This window comes from Rhyacophila brunnea, unplaced genomic scaffold (genome assembly GCF_057557595.1).
Source record: "Rhyacophila brunnea isolate RB1 unplaced genomic scaffold, BYU_Rbru_1.0 scaffold_18, whole genome shotgun sequence".
Classification (NCBI taxonomy): domain Eukaryota; kingdom Metazoa; phylum Arthropoda; class Insecta; order Trichoptera; family Rhyacophilidae; genus Rhyacophila; species Rhyacophila brunnea.
The window spans coordinates 199,766-219,997 of NW_028232837.1; the positions used below are offsets into that span (position 1 = coordinate 199,766).

Below are 20,232 nucleotides of genomic sequence, written 5' to 3' on the forward strand. Positions count from 1 at the left end.
ATGGGACGATTCGGGGCTGCTGACTGGGTTGAGACAAGGGCATGTTAATGTCCGGGGTGGACATTGGGGTCTAAAAAGTTGTGAACATCATGGAGGTGTATGTAACGCCGTTCATGTGCTTGATTTCTCATTTCATTCACTTGTGCCCCGCTCAATTATCCTGGCGCCCAGTCGCCGGCGCCAAATTGTAGATCCGGTGTATGATGCTTTAATTGTTAAAGCATCATGCACCATATTAGTATTTGGTAAATAATTATTATTATATGCTTTAACTTGCTATAACTCTGCTTTATAAATTTTATAAAGTAAAGTTACTTCCCTACTTTATAAATCACCATTACTGTGGAACCGGTGAGCGGTTTGAACATTTTACTACTAACAGAGATACAAAAGTGGGCGGTAGGTATGAAAAGGTTGACTACCCCTGCTTAATACCTAATTATAGTACAATCTTTATAAATCATAATTACACCAATGATCAAAGCTGGGATATGTTTTTTTCATAGAACATTTCTCTCGAAAAGAATCGATGGATTGTCACCAATATCATGATTTTTTTTTACCATGTACGATCTTAACAAGATCATAACGGCCTCCACGTCCAAAGTCCATACCTGACTCCAAACCCACATTAAAAAACAATATGTGTATTTGTCAGATCCAAGAATTGAACCTGGACCCCACAATATAATAAGTCGACGTATTACCCGCTCGGCCATCGTGGGCGTCATGAATTACTGCCAAGTAAACGCTGAATACTCCGAAAATATTACATACAATTACCTACATTGTTTTTTACGATCAAAATTTATGTACCGGATGTAGTGTCGGACAGGAATTGAACCAGCGTCTACCATATTCCGGTCAATGTGGCTTACCTACCAATTTTGTGTATTACGTTCTTGTAAAATGGTTTATTAAAATGTATAATATGTTTGGACCCCAAAAGGCTATACCTCAGCTGGGGCACGGTCTAAAACGATCGTGAATACGCGACGCGAAGATTGTGTAAACGACGCCTGCAGAACAAAACATAATTTGTTATAGAAATTCAACATGCGTCCATTTAATGTTCTTTTTATTGTTCTATTAGTAACAATAATAATAATATATTCATTGACATGTAAATTAATTTTAGTAAATTTTCAAGTAAATGGGTAACATTTTTTAGTCATCTTTACGCGATTTAAGAATTAATACCCTCGTCGCCATCACGAAACAATTTGACGTGTTCAGAGCTCGACTTCCGCTCTCCGATTGCCAGAGAGTTAAAAATTTCGTCACACATATAGTTGAAAATTATTTGCCGTTTCACTGAAGTATGCTCTTTAAATTCGAAAGTGTACGCTACTGAAAAAGGGTTAACACATTGTAAGAAAGTCAATAAATTGATATCACTGCATTGTTGTTAAGATCATATTATTGTAAAGCAATAATTATACCTATTAAGAGTATCCTAGAGAAAATTGTTAAAAATCAATCACGTTAGATCCATCTTTCGTAAATCTGATGCGTTGGTACTGAATAAAAATATTTTCCCTCGTAGCTGACGATCGTCACCATTTTTTGCGTTATCAAGACTGTCTACCTCTTGCGGTCACAATATGTGTGCTGTGAATATTGCCAAGTAATCTTCTTCACTCAGTCGCTCCAGGGCTTTGGCGCTATTCTTTTGCTTCTCCTTCCCCGTCGGTTTCCCAAAACCACCAGATTCTTCGGTTCAGTCATGTCAAAAAATTGCAGAATTAATCTTAGACATATTATTGATAGTCTCTATGAGTGTCTGGATTCTAACTATTTGGCGCAAACACCACATTTCAAAGGCATTAATTGCTTTACAAGCTGAGAAAAATATGTTAAAACAGATCAAATCAAATCAAATCAAATTTATTTATTTTACATATAATGAACATAACAAGTTACACATTCAAAGCGTTCACGACATGAGATAAAATAAGTGTTAACAATTTTTAAAAGAAAAATACAGAGAGATGTGACTTAATAATACAAATAAGAAACAAAATAAGAAAAGAAATAAAATAAAGCAACAAAAATAAAAGTAGATGGAAGCACACAGGGTGAACTATCGATAGACCCTATCTTAAAAACTCATAAAACAACGTCCACCTAAATTCACTCTCACCTAAGTGGAATATATGAATATCCGAAGCGATTTCATTAAACATGGTTATTGCCTTCCCAATTGGCATCACTAATGGCAGGTTAGTTCTCCACCTTGGGAGAACAAACAACGGATACCCTCTATTCCTAAGGTAATTATCAGAGACACACAAGCCAACACCACCAAGAATGGCAGAGTTCAAATTTACACCGCGTATAAGTCTGAAAAAATATGTAGCAAAATAAAGATCACTTCTAAATTTTAAGCTACAGTATGTAAGCATACCTAAGAGAAAGTCAGTCGGATAGATGACTCCTTTAATAATTAATTAATAGACCCGGTTTTCTGGCATGTCCTCTTAATTGTATTAATTTGTTGGACTGATAATGTAACAAAAATGTTGATGTCTTAAAACAAATGGGAAAGAAACAAGAAGTTCTGCGTGGTATCAGATAACTTCAGTAGATACCTACACTATTTATTATGAGAGGAAAAAGGTACAGTATTCCCCAATATATTAGGACACACAGCTAATGGGAAAAAGTCAATTTTGAGAAAAGAGAGGTTATCATGTTTTTCATTGCTGCTTCGTTAAAAGTTAATTTTAATAAATGTTTCGGTTTATAATAGATTATTTAAAAATTGATATTTCGATTACATAAAAATGGCAAAATTACAAAAAGATTGATTATAAAACTTCACTATTGTCTTTTTATCTATGATTTTGAATGGAATAATGTCATTTTCATAAGGAAAAAAACACTAAATATTGTTTTTTGCTTATAATTTAAATTGTAATGGATATTTTTAAAAATTGAAATACTTCTTTTTTAATGTAATGGTATTTTATTTATTAAATGATATTGGAATGACAATATATATTTTTAAATATACAAAAATTCGTCAGTTTTGGTGGGAAGACTCCCAAAACGTCATCCTATTTGTAGGCATTAATTACTCTTCCTTATTTTTGAATTATGCATGTGTTTTTCTGATGAGATCATATGTGAAATAGTCCGTTTCTGAGAATAAAGTCAATTCAAGGAGTTGGCAACAATTGCTTTATTAACACATTCACTGCTGACCTGTTAATTAATATTTAAGTACCATAATTATATATAATGGCCTGTCGCGCCAGTCGCAGTGTCAGCACTAAATGCGTTAATATTGTCAATTTTTCCTACTACTGTATACTGTGAAAGATTATTCAGTGTAACGCACTTCATAAAAAACAAATATCGAAGCCAGTTGACAGATGTAAATTTAGAAGCAGCCATGCGGCTCGCATTGGAAAAAGGGAATATTGAGGAATTTCCGTTTGCTTTATTTTTAAATATCAAATTTTCAGAGACATAAGTACAAATATCATTAATTTTATAAGACCAGATAGTTAGAAATGTGTTATATGATGGATTAAGATTAAAATTAACTCATTTAGTGCTGACAATGGGACTGGCACGTTTTCAGTAGTTGGCCATTAGATATAATTAACGTGATATTTAAATGTGGTAATTAAAAAGTAATTAACTGGTCATTAACATTTTACTTGCCTTTATAATTTTATTGGATTTTGCCGCATTTTAATCAAGTTTATCCAATTGCATACTCTCCAAAACAAGGTTGAGAATCTTTTTTTCACGATTCTTAGTCCAATTTTGAACTTAATCACCTTTGAGTATTAAAATATCGTTAAAAATATAAGGCAATATGAAGTTAGTGAATGATTAATTTGAGGTTAACTCACTATTATCAGTTACATGCGGTATTACGTTTGTGTAAAAATTCTAGAATCATAAAAAAAAACAGTAAGCCAGCGTTTTTAAGCAAAAAATGCAGCAAATCGATAGATGTGCTGTGTTTTTGCTTATGAATCATTATTATTTACTGTTTTGTTTGCTTCGAAAAGCCTAACATTTTTGCAAAAGTAATGAACACAATATGATGATTTGTATATTAAAATAAATGATTTTCTGTCTATTTTGTAATGTAATTATGTTCAGAATTTTATTTAGTATGTCACCTCATACTTACTTTAATTTTTCATTTTTTCCCATTAGCTGTGTTTTTGCTTATGGTGGCAGTATAGGATTGCGTTGATTCGCCGTTTCACTCGTGTATGACCTTAAGAACCTTCATGGCACCGGACTGTTCCGGGTAGCAGAAGATAAAAAAAGAAATAAAATGCAGGCTTATTATCTCAAGCTAAATCTGTTTATTTTTTTACAGCTCACAGTCACTTAGGTATAAAAGATGAAATAGGTACTACACGTTCGGTCACGTACTTGAGTTAGTATTTACTTGTTAGAATTTAATTTTACAAAATGATAATATAGATTATATTCAATTCTACGGGTGATTTATAAGTCGATAGCTATTTCGGTTGTCACGCCATTATCAAGACTATAAAGGTAAACGATTTGCCTCTACTTAAGTATTCAAGCCACGTAAAGCAATGGGATCCTTCCATATCCCAATGCTTAGTATCATCAATCTTGGAGACCACATTAACGTTATTAACTTTGCTTGAAAACATGTTACACCTTACAATACATTACATTTATTAATTAATGAGCTATAATGTAACCTAGTTGAGTAAATATATCTCAGGATTAAGAGATCAAGTGGCGTATAACGGTCAAAGTTTGTTTTATGTTCGGGAACTTAGGCCCGTTTCAGACGGGACACCGGTGTCACGCTCGATATAATATTGGAGGCCTTTGTATTATGTTAATGAACGCCCCAGAGCTAATGAGTCAACGCATAATTTTGCGTTATAAATTAGAACATAAAACTGGCTGCGGTAATAAAAAAAAGTGTATCGGCGGCCTGAGAATGTAGCGGCCGACGGAAAAGTGTACCGGACACGCGTTGACTCGTTAGCTCTGGGGCGTTTATAAACATAATACAAAGGCCTCATATATTATATCGAGCGCGACACTGGTGTCCTGTCTGAAACGGGCCTTAGTCTGAATAATGATATTATATGATTTGATGGAATAGACGAGGTTCCATGCCCTCAGATATAAACATTACTACATCGTATATTCAATTAAAACCACCCACATTATCAAATTGTATCAGCTTGACAGTAATATTATGTAATTATGAATGTTACACTAATTTCATAAAGGCAAGGCCATTATTATTTGTAGATGATTTTTATTAAAAAATGTACGCATTTCGATGATGGACCCAGTCGCAATGTTGAGTGAGTTTTCGATAAGATGTTTGACAAACATTTTTTTATGTTATACTTCTTTTGGCGCGATTGGGAAAACAGATCAGAGTGTATTTTTGGCGTGTGACGAAGTTGCGCGCGCCGATATAACACGTCATTTATTATTATGATTATATTCATTTCGGTCTCAAGGGTACATGCGCATGCGCATAGTGTCGCTTAGTTAGTCGTTCAATACAACTAAGTAAAGAGCACGTATTGTATACATAACCAATATTGTGTGATAATAAATATATATGTTTATAAACAAATATTTGGAGACTAACATTCTACACTGTTAATTTATATTTATAAAACTTTATTTTTATTGGAGTGTATATTTATTTTTCATTGTAGAGATTGTGTATCAAGATTTGAGGCTATATTTATGTAAGTATTATTTATGAGTAAAACTATATATCAATAAATAAATAATTTTTGTGAATGTTGAGTTGGTAAATAATTCTAAAAATATATTAAAATTAGATTTTTTATTAATTCATCATGGGCACTTCTGAATCAATTATAACCGCTGTATGGCAAAGAAGAGTTTTGGTCCAATACAATAATTAAATTACAATTATCATGTGCTATATGAGACACAGGTGAATCGCGTACGTTTTCATCAACCTAATCCACTGTAATATTAATAGACTCAGGTAACGGCTTATTTTGTTTTGTTACGCCAAAGAAGTATAACTTCTAACACGCGTACATAAGTACACACACCGAATTTTTTATACACAAACACTTTCTCCACTTTTAATTGTTCTCGTTATGTTCTTTTTGATTTTGTTTAAAAACCATTTTCATATTATGTATCTCCATTTATTTCTCCTGCGGCATGTGTTTATATGTTATATTAGGCACAGGGAGTACAGTGATCGCCTTAAGCATTTACTATTATTTTAATATGATACCTATCGCAATTTTATAGTCGAAGAAAGTGATATGTACTTAATAAGTTTTAATTTGTCTTATCTCTGTTGGGTGAAGTGTTTTGCCAACAATATTTTCCAAGCAATCTTTTTTATAATAATCTTATACTTATCCCAAGTGGGTACCTACTTCTTGGATAAATTGTTATGAGGCCATACTTCACAAACAATAAACATGTGTTCTGTAAATAGGTATTATTATAGTTCATCACAATAAATGACTTTGCATAAAATTATTAATTATCTCATTATCAAGATCTCTATTAATTATGTGACGTATTTACCGGTAGTAAGGGGTGGAGGTAGGCTGTTAAGATTCGACATAGATAGTGCACGCTAAACTTTATCAGGCATACTTATTTATTTTCATTGAACTAAGAATACACATTGCAGATGGTGCTAGTTAGTTTTTAAGATTTAAGTAAACCCTGTTTCAACCACTCAACACTTTTTTTTTTAATAAATCATTTCTTTTATTCAACGAATAATTCATAAGATTTGAGAATGTAATATTCCATATATTGAATATACAAAACTTGAAAATACCTCAGATATATACCTACTAGAAAAAATCACATTTGAAGGCGTCGTATTTTTTTCAAATGTGATTTTTTCTGGTAGGTAAGTATATATCTGAGGTAAAAGTAAAGAGGAAGTAAAAAGACCAATAGGTAAAATTTGTCGCAATTAAGCATAGCTGTTGTAGCATAGTGGTAATGCACAGGGCACGATACCCAAGAGACGCAGGTTCGATCCGGTCGGGTGTCTTACTTTTTTGATAAAAGATTTTTTCTATTGGCTACATTTCAAAATTATGTATGTTCAATAATTAGAATGGTGCATTCTTAAAATATTGTGAATTATTCGTTGAATAAAAGAAATGGTTAATATATCTGAGGTGTTTTCAAGTTATGTATGTTAACTAACACTAGGTATCTGCAATTTGTAGTCTTGGTTCAATGGAAACTTATTACGTATTACTGTCAAAGTTTAGTGGGCACTATTCACGCCGGATCTTAAGAGCCCACCTCCACTCTTCACCACTGATAATCACATATAATAGTGAGGATTCTGTCTCTCAAAACTTTTCGTATTCTATCTGATACCAACGTGGATACTTCGTAACGTAACTGTTATCTAGGATTCGATGATAAATTTTCTAGTGGATTTACACAGCAGCGTAGAACAAGAAACCGAGAATAATAGAGAGAGCTTGAGAAGGTCTTTATCCAGTAGTGGACAAGCTGACTATTATTGGGTTTATTATTTTTTACTGGCAAAGTTTTTATGACTAGATTGCTGTATAATTATAATTCATTTGATACTCCAATAAAATACCAGGGAAATGCAAAGGGAAAGGTAAAATAAGATTTTTCCTGAATGATTGGTTCGCGGTGCAGAGTTTCTGCCTGCAATACCATGATCACAGCCACCCTCATTCGAGGAGCTAAGCCGTAAGTAAAAATAAGAATACTTTGGGTAGTCCAAAGATTGTTATATTACGGTGTATTACCAAAAGTACAATAACAATTTAACTTAAAATGATTATAAGATAAAAATAACTTTTTATATACAACGTTTTTAAATTTTCTGTTGAATTATTATGCTCAATATGCTCAAACTTGTACTTGATATGAAGTAAATAAAAAACAAAAAAAACAAACAAATATAGAATACGGAAATGTCATTTTGACATTTCATTTTGATTTCCATAGTGACGCACGTATATATTAATAATTTAGTTTCTAGGACCACCCCCTTAGCAACCAATAATAGTCTTTTACTTTTTACGGATTTTTCTGAAATAACTTTCCATACAAAACAGAATTAATTGAAAATGAATTCAATTCTGCTTAAAGATGGCTAAAAGTATTAAAAAAATGCATTGGCATCGTGTTCTGATATATTCTCAAAGTTTCAAATGTCTAGCTAGTCAGGAAGTTAGTTAAAAATCGATTGCAAGATTTGTACTGGATAAAAAACCACCGTACAAACAAGAATACGAGCCAATAAAAACGTTGTATAAAGAATCCTTCAATTCGAATAAGAATATTTTAATCTTAAGTAAAATAATAAATTCTTAATTAATAAAGAATCTAGGAAAACGTTATATTATGTAGGTAGTAGAAACTGAATCATTGTTTGAGATAAATAATAATTAAATAACGTATTAAATGTAATATATTTTATGAAGAAAATAAGAGTGATAAGAATAGCAAAATGATAAGAAAAGGTGAGTTAATGCAGAAGCCACGAGCGGTCACGGTCAAAATGGAGCAATGATTTTATATTGCGAACAAATTGTTATTGCTTACTTAACTTAAAGTTTTTTATTTTATTTATCGTGATGATTTTTGACACTGCGACTGCGTGAATATCATCGTATGATTCACATGATCGTATGGCATACCTATTAGAAGATCGAAGTTCGACGGAATCGTCATCCTGCGTGATATTGTCAAGAGACGTTCCTTTATATTATAGTAATAAAAGATAAGTTTTGAATAGGCTACTCCATTAAAAACAAGCATTCCTGCCTTTTCACCGGTTAAATGCAGTGCGATACTAAACAGTAGCGTTTCCCGAATCAATCATCTCATTCTATCATTTAAGCATAATATCGATCATATCACATTAAATTGCATCGCATAACCACATATTTTAAATTTTTAATATTTTAAAGTTTGTTTTTTTATTAGAACAAATTTGTCATGTGTGTTTATATCACATAACTGGTTAATCTCGTCACACTCTTCCCATCATATGCCCGAGACCTAAGGCTAGAGCCATGTCAGTCTCTTTCCTTGTGGGGGCCATGATCCTAACAATTGACAAATCCAGTCAAGTTTTAAGGGGGGACATGCTCGTCGAAGGTCAAAATTGAGTTTTTATTGTATTTTCAAACCATGATCCTGGACACTCCTTAAACGTTGTAGATAATCTATTTATACAATTTTGAAGCCTTATTATCCTTTATAGTTATTTTAAACATTTGATGACTGCATGAAGTATTTTTGTTACATAAAATAGTATTCTTTTAAACCTCTCGCTCTAATGTTTTAGAATATAGTCATATTTCGGTACATAACTGTGCAGTGGTGTTAAGATTTTTTACATTTATTAATTTTTAAACGCAATTTTTAAACCATTAGTATAATTTATTACGAGATAATTTTTGTAAAATATTCACGATAAAAAATTATTTTGATAAACTCTGTGATCCCAAATTTGACAAGAATTAGGCATTTTATTATTCAAAAAATCGGCAAGATTAACACATTTGAAGATGATTCTAAAGATACTTATTATAAGCTATGTCTTTGACCATTCAAGTGTGATAAACATCTTATGAATAATGATTGCTTTATAATAATTATTGACCTAAGAATAAGGTAGTGTTTTTTTAAAATACGCCATTTCTTTTGGCATTCCCCAGTAGTTAAGCTACAACATACGGCCGTAGCCATAAAATGACAAACTATAATTAAAGTAGGAAGTAAAATTATGTTAACGCGCGTGTTTGAACATGTACTTAACCGATTTTTTTTTAATTTTTTTTTTAACGGTACATGTTCAAACACGGGCGTTAACATAATTTTACTCCCTACTTTAATTTTAGTTTGTCATTTTATGTCTACGGCCGTATGTTGTAGCTTAACCACTGGGGAATGACAAAAGAAATGGCGTATTTCAAAAAAACACTACCTTATTCTTAGGTCAATAATTATTATAAAGCAATCATTATTCATAAGATGTTTATCACACTTAAATTGTCAAAGACATAGCTTATAATACATATCTTTAGAATCATCTTCAAATGTGTTAATCTTGCCGATTTTTTGAATAATAAAATGCCTAATTCTTGTCAAATTTGGGATCACAGAGATTATTAATATAATGTTTTATCGTGAATATTTTACAAAAATTATCTCGTAATAAATTATGCTAATGGTTTTATAAATGCGTTTAAAAATTAATAAATGTAAAAAATTTTAACACCACTGCACAGTTATGTACCGAAATATGACTATATTCTAAAACATTAGAGCGAGAGGTTTAAAAGAATACTATTTTATGTAACAAAAATACTTCATGCAGTCATCAAATGTTTAAAATAACTATAAAGGATAATAAGGCTTCAAAATTATATAAATAGATCATCTACAACGTTTAAGAAGTGTCCAGGATCATGGTTTGAAAATACAATAAAAACTCAATTTTGACCTTCGACGAGCATGTCCCCCCTTAAATAAAAATAAAGTACAAAAAATAAAATGCATTAGGTACAAATTTAAGAAATTGTTTTTATAATTAATTTCAGTAATTCATGTTCATAGGAATATTTACGAAATGTCAATTTGCTCCTTCAGAAAATTTGCTTCCCTGCTCTATGTCTTTTTTACCTATCCCCATGAAGCATCATTGGGTATTAAAAATGTGTGTATTACTAAACAAAATGGTTCCGGAAGTTTACCAAAAATTATTTTGAAAATGTTAAGCTACCGACAATTTTAAATATGACTGTAGGTACCTACCTACTTAATACATTTCTCACGATCAAGTCGAAATTGGAGTGACTGATCGCGTCTCTCTTATTTTCGGGAAAATAATTAACTAAACTATTTTACAGATGTAGATGAAAATGCAGAGAATGAGCAACCGTCGGAAGGCATGGACATCGCCGAAGAGATCCGGCGAGACTATGCCGTCCTCCGAAGCAGGCTAGGGAGGGAGCTCAGCGACAGGGCGTCGGCGCACCCCGGAAGGAGGGGAGGAGAATGGCCACAGACACCAGGTTTGTCTAGTACCTAATAACTGATGGCGTCACGTCTTAATGAATTGAAGAGGGTCATAGAGGAGGTAATGTGAAGATTCTTGAGTCTATTATCTTGTATAATAAGTATTATATCCAAGTAAACTGTACCTTTCAATCTGTCAAATAAACTCGCCATCTCCACCAGCAACTACCAATCTTCATACTTCAGTTCTTCACTCATCACACCATCACCCACTATAATACTGCCAACCACTAATATTTGTAATATATTCAAAATAACACAACAACCTTATAATCATTGTTAATTCTCTAGACCAGAGATAGTCAACCTGGTCCCTACCGCCCACTAGTGGGTGTTCCATCTTTCATGGTGGTATGGGTTTTTAATAATTTAACTGATTAAATGTAATTTCACCAGACTTCGTGCTTATATGTATGCAAAGTATAAATAAAAAGATAGATTTAACTACAGTAAGTTGTTTTATAAAGATTTATTCTGCCAAACTTAGCGAAAGTCTGACATAAAGTATTTGGTAAGTAATTATTATTATATGCTTTAACTTGCTGTAACTCTGCTTTATAAATCACCACTACCGGTGGGCGGTTAGAAAATGTTACTACTAAAAGAGATACAAAAGTGGGCGGTAGGTATAAAAAGGTTGACTACCCCTGCTCTAGACGGAGGGTTTGGAAGAAGGACGTTGTTGTTGGAATATTATTTATTGCGCTTTAATTGACTTTCTTAAATAAAGTATGTTAGGTTAATCCCATAGACACATTAGAGACCATCAAATTATTTACGACTTCAATTTTCCTTCGTTAATTTTCCTTTTGTATACGCATTCACGGTCTTGCAATTTTTTCTACAATTTATTATACTTAAAAATTGTAGGTGGATGGCAGGGATCGGTTCCTTCTACTCCGGGAGCCGGACGAGCGCTAAACGAGGAAAGGTTGTCTTCAGAATTCAGGAGGAAACTTCAGGAGTATGAAAGACCGAGGGGCGGTGTGCCGGTGCCCACCAGAGACCAACTTTCTGAAGATTTCAGAAAGAAATTGGGTAATTAGTCACAAACATTGATAATAACGAGTGGAAAAATGTAACCATAAATAATTCATTCGTATGCATGAAATTAATTAATTAATGAATGTGATTATTGCAATAGTTACCTACTGTAAATAATATAGTAATATTTTTAAACACTTTTAAACTATTGATCGTTCAACAATACTATAATTTATATTAAATTCTCTTTTTTTTAATTTGCATTTTAATAATTTGTGGATATATTTTCATAATTGCCTTCTTGTCCACCTTCGGTGTTATTATCAATATCAAAACTAAGTATAGTCATTTATTTATAATTTATAGAAGAATATTAAATGTATCACTCTTGCTCTGCACACTGCGCCAAACCTTTGAAAATAAATGGGAATACGCCCAAGATGTACACTGTCTCTTTGTAGATTTTAAAACCGCATATGACTTTATTGATAGAGAAGCTCTATGGAATATATTGAAAGAATTTGAAATACCGTCAAAACTTATAAATATAATAAAAGTATGCATGGACGGATCCAGAAGTAGAATTCATATGCAGGGTAGTATATCAGAATCTTTTGAGGCGACAGCAGGACTAAAACAAAGCGACTCCCTATCACCAATGCTGTTCAACTTAGCTTTAGAGATAGCCGTTAGAGAAGCTCTGAAAGCAGAAGGTGGAGTTACCCTGAATGGGTCCCATAAAATATTGGACTACGCAGATGATTTGGTGGTGCTCGGAGAATCTGAAGAAGAAGTCAGAGATATTTTCACTCCTCTGGAGGACACAGCGAAACGGTTGAACCTACGAGTAAATGTGGGAAAGACCAAGTATTTGAAAATGACAAGAGATATTGAACCTTCTGGAAACATTGGAATAAGAAACTCCTCGTTCGAGAGAACCTCTCTCTTCAAGTACTTGGGCTCCAACATTACCTCTAAAAATGAAATGTCCCTAGAGCTCGCTGACCGACTGAGAAGTGGAAATGCAGCGTACTTCGCGCTGAGTCGTCTGTTCAGGTCCAAAATGCTGTCCATCAAAACGAAATTCCGGGTGTATAACGTACTCATCAAACCGATCGTCATGTATGGATGTGAAACGTGGGGTTTAACGGAAAAACAAGAAAAGGCGCTCCAAGTGTTTGAAAACAGAATCCTCCAGAGAATACTTGGACCCGTCAATGAGAACCACCGGTGGCGCATCCGCACAAACGCTGAGCTCTTCGACCGATACCAACCTAGAATCACTAATATTCTGAGGTCAAGAAGGCTCAGATGGGCGGGCCACGTTGTATGATCTGAATGATCTAGAACTCTCTATAGGATTTACAAAGGCACACCAGCTGGCACTCGACCACTTGGCCGCCCTCGACGGAGATGGGCGGACAACATTCAAAGGGATGCGGAAAGGCTGGGGATAGTCAACTGGGAAGAGAGAGCGCTGGACAGGGATGCCTGGAGAAACGTTGTGCAGTAAGTTCCATAAACTTGGATACTTTTAATTAAACAATCATTATTGTTGCTCATTTTTATAGATGAGTGGAAGCGACTGAAAGCCAGCAACGCAGTTCCAGCGTACACAGGACCAGGAGAAGAGGCAGAAAAGACGCCCAGAGATCACGAAAGAGATGACAAGTTAGTCACATAACGATATTTTTACTTGTATAACTATTTATAGTAAAACATGTTAGAGAAAAATTGTCTTCTCGAATTCTAGATAGAGATTTAATGATGAATTAATGTAAGACTGACAACGGATATTAAGGGTAAAGGTTGGAGTCATATCGCATTGCATTATCAGTGCTACAAGGCCAAATCACAAAATTACGACTAATCGTGGATTTCATGCAACACATGACGTATAATAATATAATATAGGTACACGATTTTTTTTTTATTACTAATAAAAATAGATTAAGTATTTGAAATTATAAATATACAATAACAAATCAATATAAATAATTACAAAATAAAAAGAACTTTTTATATAGGCACCACGTTTTTAAATTTTCTATTGAATCATATAAACTTGACAATTCTATGTATTAATAATTCAGGACAAATAAGGCAATTGTCAAAAAATCATGTTTTTGCTATTTTGCAACAAACAAATATAGAATACTGAAATGTCATTTTGATTTTCATAGTAACGCACGTATATATTAATAATTTAGTTGCTAGGGCCACCTCCTTAGCAACCCATAATAGTGGATTGGATTACGGATTTCTTCCGAAATAACTTTTCATACAAAACAGAATTAACTGAAAATGAATTCAATTCTACTTAAAGATGGCTAAAAGTATTAAAATAATACATTGGCATCGTGTTCTGATATATGCTAAAAGTTTCAAATGTCTAGCTAGTCGGGAAGTTAGTTAACAATCGATTGCAAGATTTGTACTGGATAAACAACCACCGGACAAACAAGAATACGAGCTAATAAAAACGTTGTAAAATGTACCTACGTAAATGTATGAAAAATAATATGAAATTAGTTTATCAGATAATCACTTTTTCTGTCTGACATTTTTATGTTGTCTGCATAACTTCATTTTTATACCTATCATAAATTGCGTCTACCGAAAAATCGTCTTCAGCCGATTAATTCCTCCATGCATGATAACTTAACTAACTAAAAATGACGTCAACAGTTCGCCGACATTTTATTTTTTATATAATTTTATTCAATGCTGTCAACACAAATATTTTTTTATATACTTACCAATTCAACCATACTAAAAACGTTCTGGGATCACTATTAAGTATTGTTATACAACATTTCGATTTAGTTTAAGATCATTTTTATATTTAGGTGAATACTGAAACTGTTTAGAACTAGCACCTAATTAATTTAGGTTGAAATTGTTCCTTTTTATTACCACGTTTTTATTAACTCCTATTCTTGTTTGTCCAGTACAAATCTTTTCTTGTTTGTCCTATACAAATCTTGCAATCGATTTTAACTAACTTCCCAACTAGCTGGACATTTGAAACTTTTAAAATAGATCAGAACACGATGAAAATGCATTATTTTCATACTTTTAGCCATCTTTAAGCAGAATTGAATTCATTTTCAGTTAATTCTGTTTTGTATGAAAAGTTATTTCGGAAAAAATCCGTAAAAAGTAAAACACTATTATTGGTTGCTAACGGGTCCTAGCAACGTGCGTTACTATGGAAATCAAAATGAAATGTCAAAATGACATTTCAGTATTCTATATTATTATTTATTCAGTATTTCTATCAAGTACAATTTTTTTTGATCGTTTAAGCTAGTCAAATCACTTTCATATCAATTAAATCTGCCAAAATAGCAAACATTTGTTTTAAGATAATTAAATACAATTGTCTTATTTGTCCTAAATTTTTTTTTTTACTTATATTGAACGTCACACAAGATGGCCAACGAAACCGCAACGCAATAGAATTGTCAAGTTTATACCTATGATTCAACAGAAAATTTAAAAATGTGGTAGGTATATAAAAAGTTCTTTTATCTTGTAATTATTTTAAAATTGTTAATAACCATGTTATTGCTTTTTCGTACAATGTGGTTAGTAATTTTGAACAATCACAAATACCCAGGCTTTGAGAAAATCCAGACGGCCAGCGCCTTACGCACTGCACCACGAGAGCCGCTAAGAAGATTGTAGTATAATACTTGATAACGATTCGAGAACGTTTTCAGTATGATTGGATCGTTAATAATATTCTCTGCATTGATAGCTTTGAATATTTTGTTTCTAAATGAAAATGGCGCCGGGTAGGTCACTCACATTTAGGGATTACAATACCGGTATTTCAAAACCGGTATTCAATTATCTATCGATACCGAAATACCGGTTTCAAAAATCCAAAATAACGGTATTTTCGGTTTTAACTAAATTTTATACTAACTTTAGTGTATTTATTTTTACTTAAGTTTTTTGCTGCCAAAATGCAATTATATTGACTGAAACCAACAAAATTTAAATAACATTAAAACAAAATCCCTCAAATATACAGAATTAACATATTTCGGAAAAAAAACAATCATGGCAAATATTTCCAATTATTCTATAACTATTGATCCAACGTTGATAGTACAACCAACAGACGTTGAATTTCAGAGAGATGTTTCTGTAAGCGGACTTTTGTAAAAATCAGCAGCTCTAAAATATTATGATTTATACATATTTACAAAGGTTAACAAAATAAATGTAGGTAGAGTACTTCTAGTTGCTATAAAATGGTGTATACTTCTTTATTTCTATAATTTGTTTTGACGAATACCGGTATTAGAATCGGTATTCAATAAGAAATACCGAAATACCGGTATTGATATATTCATTCGGTATTGCAATCCCTACTCACATTGTAAACAGTAGAATAGTAGAACCTTGATTATCTAGGCCGATTAAGAATTGAGAAGATAAAAAGAGACTTCAATCTAGACACGATACAGGAAATGGTTCGTTGTTTCTACCTATATAAGTACAGAAAAATTCGATGACAGTTTTAAATTTGAAAAAAAATTTGGCAACATTTTATTTTTACTAAAACAATACTTCCATAATATACTTACTATATTATTATCTAGCTAGATGAATATTTTTTGGAGAGATGTCTGTAGACTATAAGAACAGGTTAAAAGAACTCTTTCGTCGGATATCCATGCTATGCCAAAAAAGCTGTGCAATAATAATATGTTGCTGTGTGTAAAAATAAATCGTTTGTAAATAAATAAATAAATGAATAGTCGTGCAAATGGCGATAGAAATGTTTAATATTCTCAGCGGCCATCATTTCCCAATTAAATTGAGGCCGATTTCTTCCAGATGCCACAAGAAAAACAAGCCGCAGATTCATGCTAATTTATCAACACCAATACTCATTCATAATAAAGTATATGACGTCATCATTTTCTGATGTTTACATAATTTTTGATGTGTTTTTTCTATAGCCGCCAGACTGCCTTGAACGGAGGTAATCGATTATGAAAAACAAATGAAATTGTAATACACACAGAGACAGTGACCGATGAGTTATAATAATAGTATATCTGCAATCGTACACAGTGACGTGTGCAAATCTGTTAAGCCATGATGTGTTATGGGTTCATCAGGAACCCAATGTAATATGGATTTTGTGTATGCCCCCTGTATCCTGCCGCCGGGGTGTTTCGCACCCCCTGCGATCTCGCCTCGCTACAGAGAGCTCAAGCTCCGAACAACGCGCTCGTGTAGTATTCCATATATTCTAATTTAGGTCCATGACACATGGCGCCGTGTTAACGCATGTTTTTACTAGATTCCAAATGTATTTAATTAGAATCACAAGAACCACCATAGTTTGCGCCAATTTGCGCCAATTTGCTGCAAATTGCAACACCGTTGTAGGCATAGAGACATACTTGCATAATATGTCAAAGCAGTATACAGGTAGGTACTATTATAACAACCATTCCAGCGCATCTATTATATACACAATATAGGCGGCTATTGAGGGTAGTTTATCATATTTATGTATCGAGGTATTTAAATTAGTATAAAAATCCCAGACCTCTTCATATTCTTACTTGGTGAACAATGCATTTTCAACATTGAACATCATTAATCAGACAACAATGCTTACAAATCGAACAAACAATAATCGAAAACATCATTTTTAGTTAGTAGGGCCATTGAACATATCAGTTCTTAACCAGACACGGTGGTTCAACCTCTGTCAGCTTGACCTAATAGAATCTCCGACTTGATTATGTGGCGAATTGCAGGATGGCGATCACATCCTCTGGGAGTGTCCCCATAATATGTCAGTTGAAAGAGAAGAACTTCTCAAGTCGGTCCGACCCTCAGTTGGACCGGTCGGCCATTGCGACTTTGTATCTAGCAAGGAAAATTTCTCAGCTTTTAAAAAGTTCGCGGCATTTTACGGAGAGCGAGAAGGTCTTTTTTCATCGAGAATTGACCGTAATACATTATATCGAAGTAGGAATCACGTACACTCTAGTGCACGCCAACCAAGGTCTTGGAAAGTTGCTCCTGGGACACTTTCAGCACAAATTTTAAGAGTGCCTAACGTTCATTACGCCATGGTATACGCCTGCATTAGGGGTGTAGAGACGTGGTGGGTGGTGGAGGGAAAGCAAGTTGGCAGGTAGGTATTGCGTAAACAAAATTTTTTGCAGATGATATTGCACCACAGTCGATTTTTTTAACAATAAAACATTTCTTTTCCACATAATTTGGTCATTTCAGGATTACATTATTTAAGTATTTCCTTTTTACTTTTTTTACTTATACTTTTTTTCTTTCCCATTCAACGAAACTCTACTTCTGTTCTTGTAAGGACTAGAAGCCGCACCCTCACACGCCTTGTTAAGTCACTGATCCAGAGTGCAACATATCGTGTCTATATATAATTGAATGCACTCTCTCCAAGGACTCTTCATTGACTTCGTACATCATATTATCTTCTATAAGAATTAGCATGACTCTACTTTATAGGTGTAAATTGGGTCGATGCCTTTGAAATGTGGTATTGGCGTCGAATGATTCGTATTACCTGGACAATCATCCAGAGACTAGATATAGGAATGGCTATCGACAACACAAACACAGACCCACCAAACCAACCCTCCTCGCACCACACTCGGTCTCAATCGAGTGTATCACGAGGCCCTACGTTTGGTGTGAAGCATCAGCAGTTTCCGCACTGGTAATATCTCAGGAGCAGATACCTAAGTCTAGCCATGCTCTCAAGTGAGATTTGACTGATTCTAATGATTTTACTCTAATACAAAGTGCCGTGGCAGTGAAAGGCACGGAGAATTATTAAAAAAACGGAAAGGAATTTAATAATATATATATAACAAAAAACGAAGCTAATCAATACGGACAGCAAAATTTCTTTGAAGAGATCTTAAAACAATAAATTGTCCTTTATGGCGACCAGGTCGGACGGCCTGATGGGTACAACAGCTAGTTGACTCTCGACAATGATTTGAGTTGCCCCATCTCCACTCGCCATGTATATGCAGCCGCAGTTTGTGCACGGCCGCCTTCCATGACACTATAAACGTGTCAGAATGAAAAGATTTTAGTGCCCTACTTCCTTGTCCCGAAGCGATGCTGCACGGTACTGATGTAGCAACCATGCACTTTAGTGCTTAAAGAAAGAGTTTTAGAAAATAAAAAGAATCTTGACTTGCTCTGCCCTCATTTATCTTTAATGACATGAAGTGTCCTCTGTACCCGTGTACTGAAACTCTGCCGAAACAGAGGAGTCAGGAGTTGAAAGTGATGAATCTAAGGAGGGATCGGAATTATTCCGTCCTCCATAATGATGCAGCATATTTTTCAAATGCCTCAAAGTTGGCCTTGGTTGATATCAAGTCGGCGTGGCCGATCGGGCTCATGTGTGGACGGACCCTGGCAAACAGCTCCGCTCGGTCGGATCCCATCAACGGGTAGTCCCAGAGGATGTGTTCAGCGTCATGATGGTCGTGCCCGCGTGTGCATTCCGGCCAATATCCTAACAAAGGACAACCAAGCAGGGCATATTCTACAGTTTTTTGACATATTTTTCAGCGCGGACTAGATAAACTGGGAAGACTGGTGGTATTGAGTAGCCGCGTCAGTGCGCTGGAGCGTCAAGTGTATGAGCTTATTGGAAGCAGCTTTCACTATGCCTCGAGAGAATCAGAGGACCGTGAGGGATGGAGATTTTTAGTCACTCTGAAGATTACTGCATTTCAGCCATGATAAAACGACCGAAAACAAAAAAATGTTCACTGGTTTATTAAATCTCATGCATCATTCATTCAATAAAAATTGTTACATTTATATCAACAAGTGCAAAATTTGGATCAAAATAACAAAAGATGTCCACCAATATTAAATAAATTTGAGAAAAATGCATAGTTATTTCGGTATGGTTAGTAGTAAAATATGGTTTCCTTAGCAAACTCGGTGTGCTTCTTTGAACTTCTATAAATGTATAATTGTAGTTTCACTGCTTATGTATGTTTATATTATGTTCTATTTTTATATTTTAATTTTAATCGTTTTTATAATGTTTCATGTCATGTTGTGAACATCTTAAACGTATTATTTGTAATGTCCACAAAATGTTAAAAAAAAAATTGAAATTGA

The 20,232-nt window shown here is 33.7% G+C and overlaps 1 protein-coding gene across 1 annotated transcript in view; it reads left to right on the top strand.

The window, feature by feature from the left end:
• The window catches only part of LOC147073066 (uncharacterized), a 101,723-nt gene that overhangs the window by 55,526 nt on the left and 25,965 nt on the right, over positions 1–20,232 (top strand). Inside the window, exons 4-6 of the mRNA XM_085945275.1 lie at positions 10,908–11,072; positions 11,947–12,114; positions 13,632–13,731. Coding sequence (XP_085801401.1) covers positions 10,908–11,072; positions 11,947–12,114; positions 13,632–13,731 — 433 coding nt within the window. The remainder of the gene's footprint in view (positions 1–10,907; positions 11,073–11,946; positions 12,115–13,631; positions 13,732–20,232) is intronic.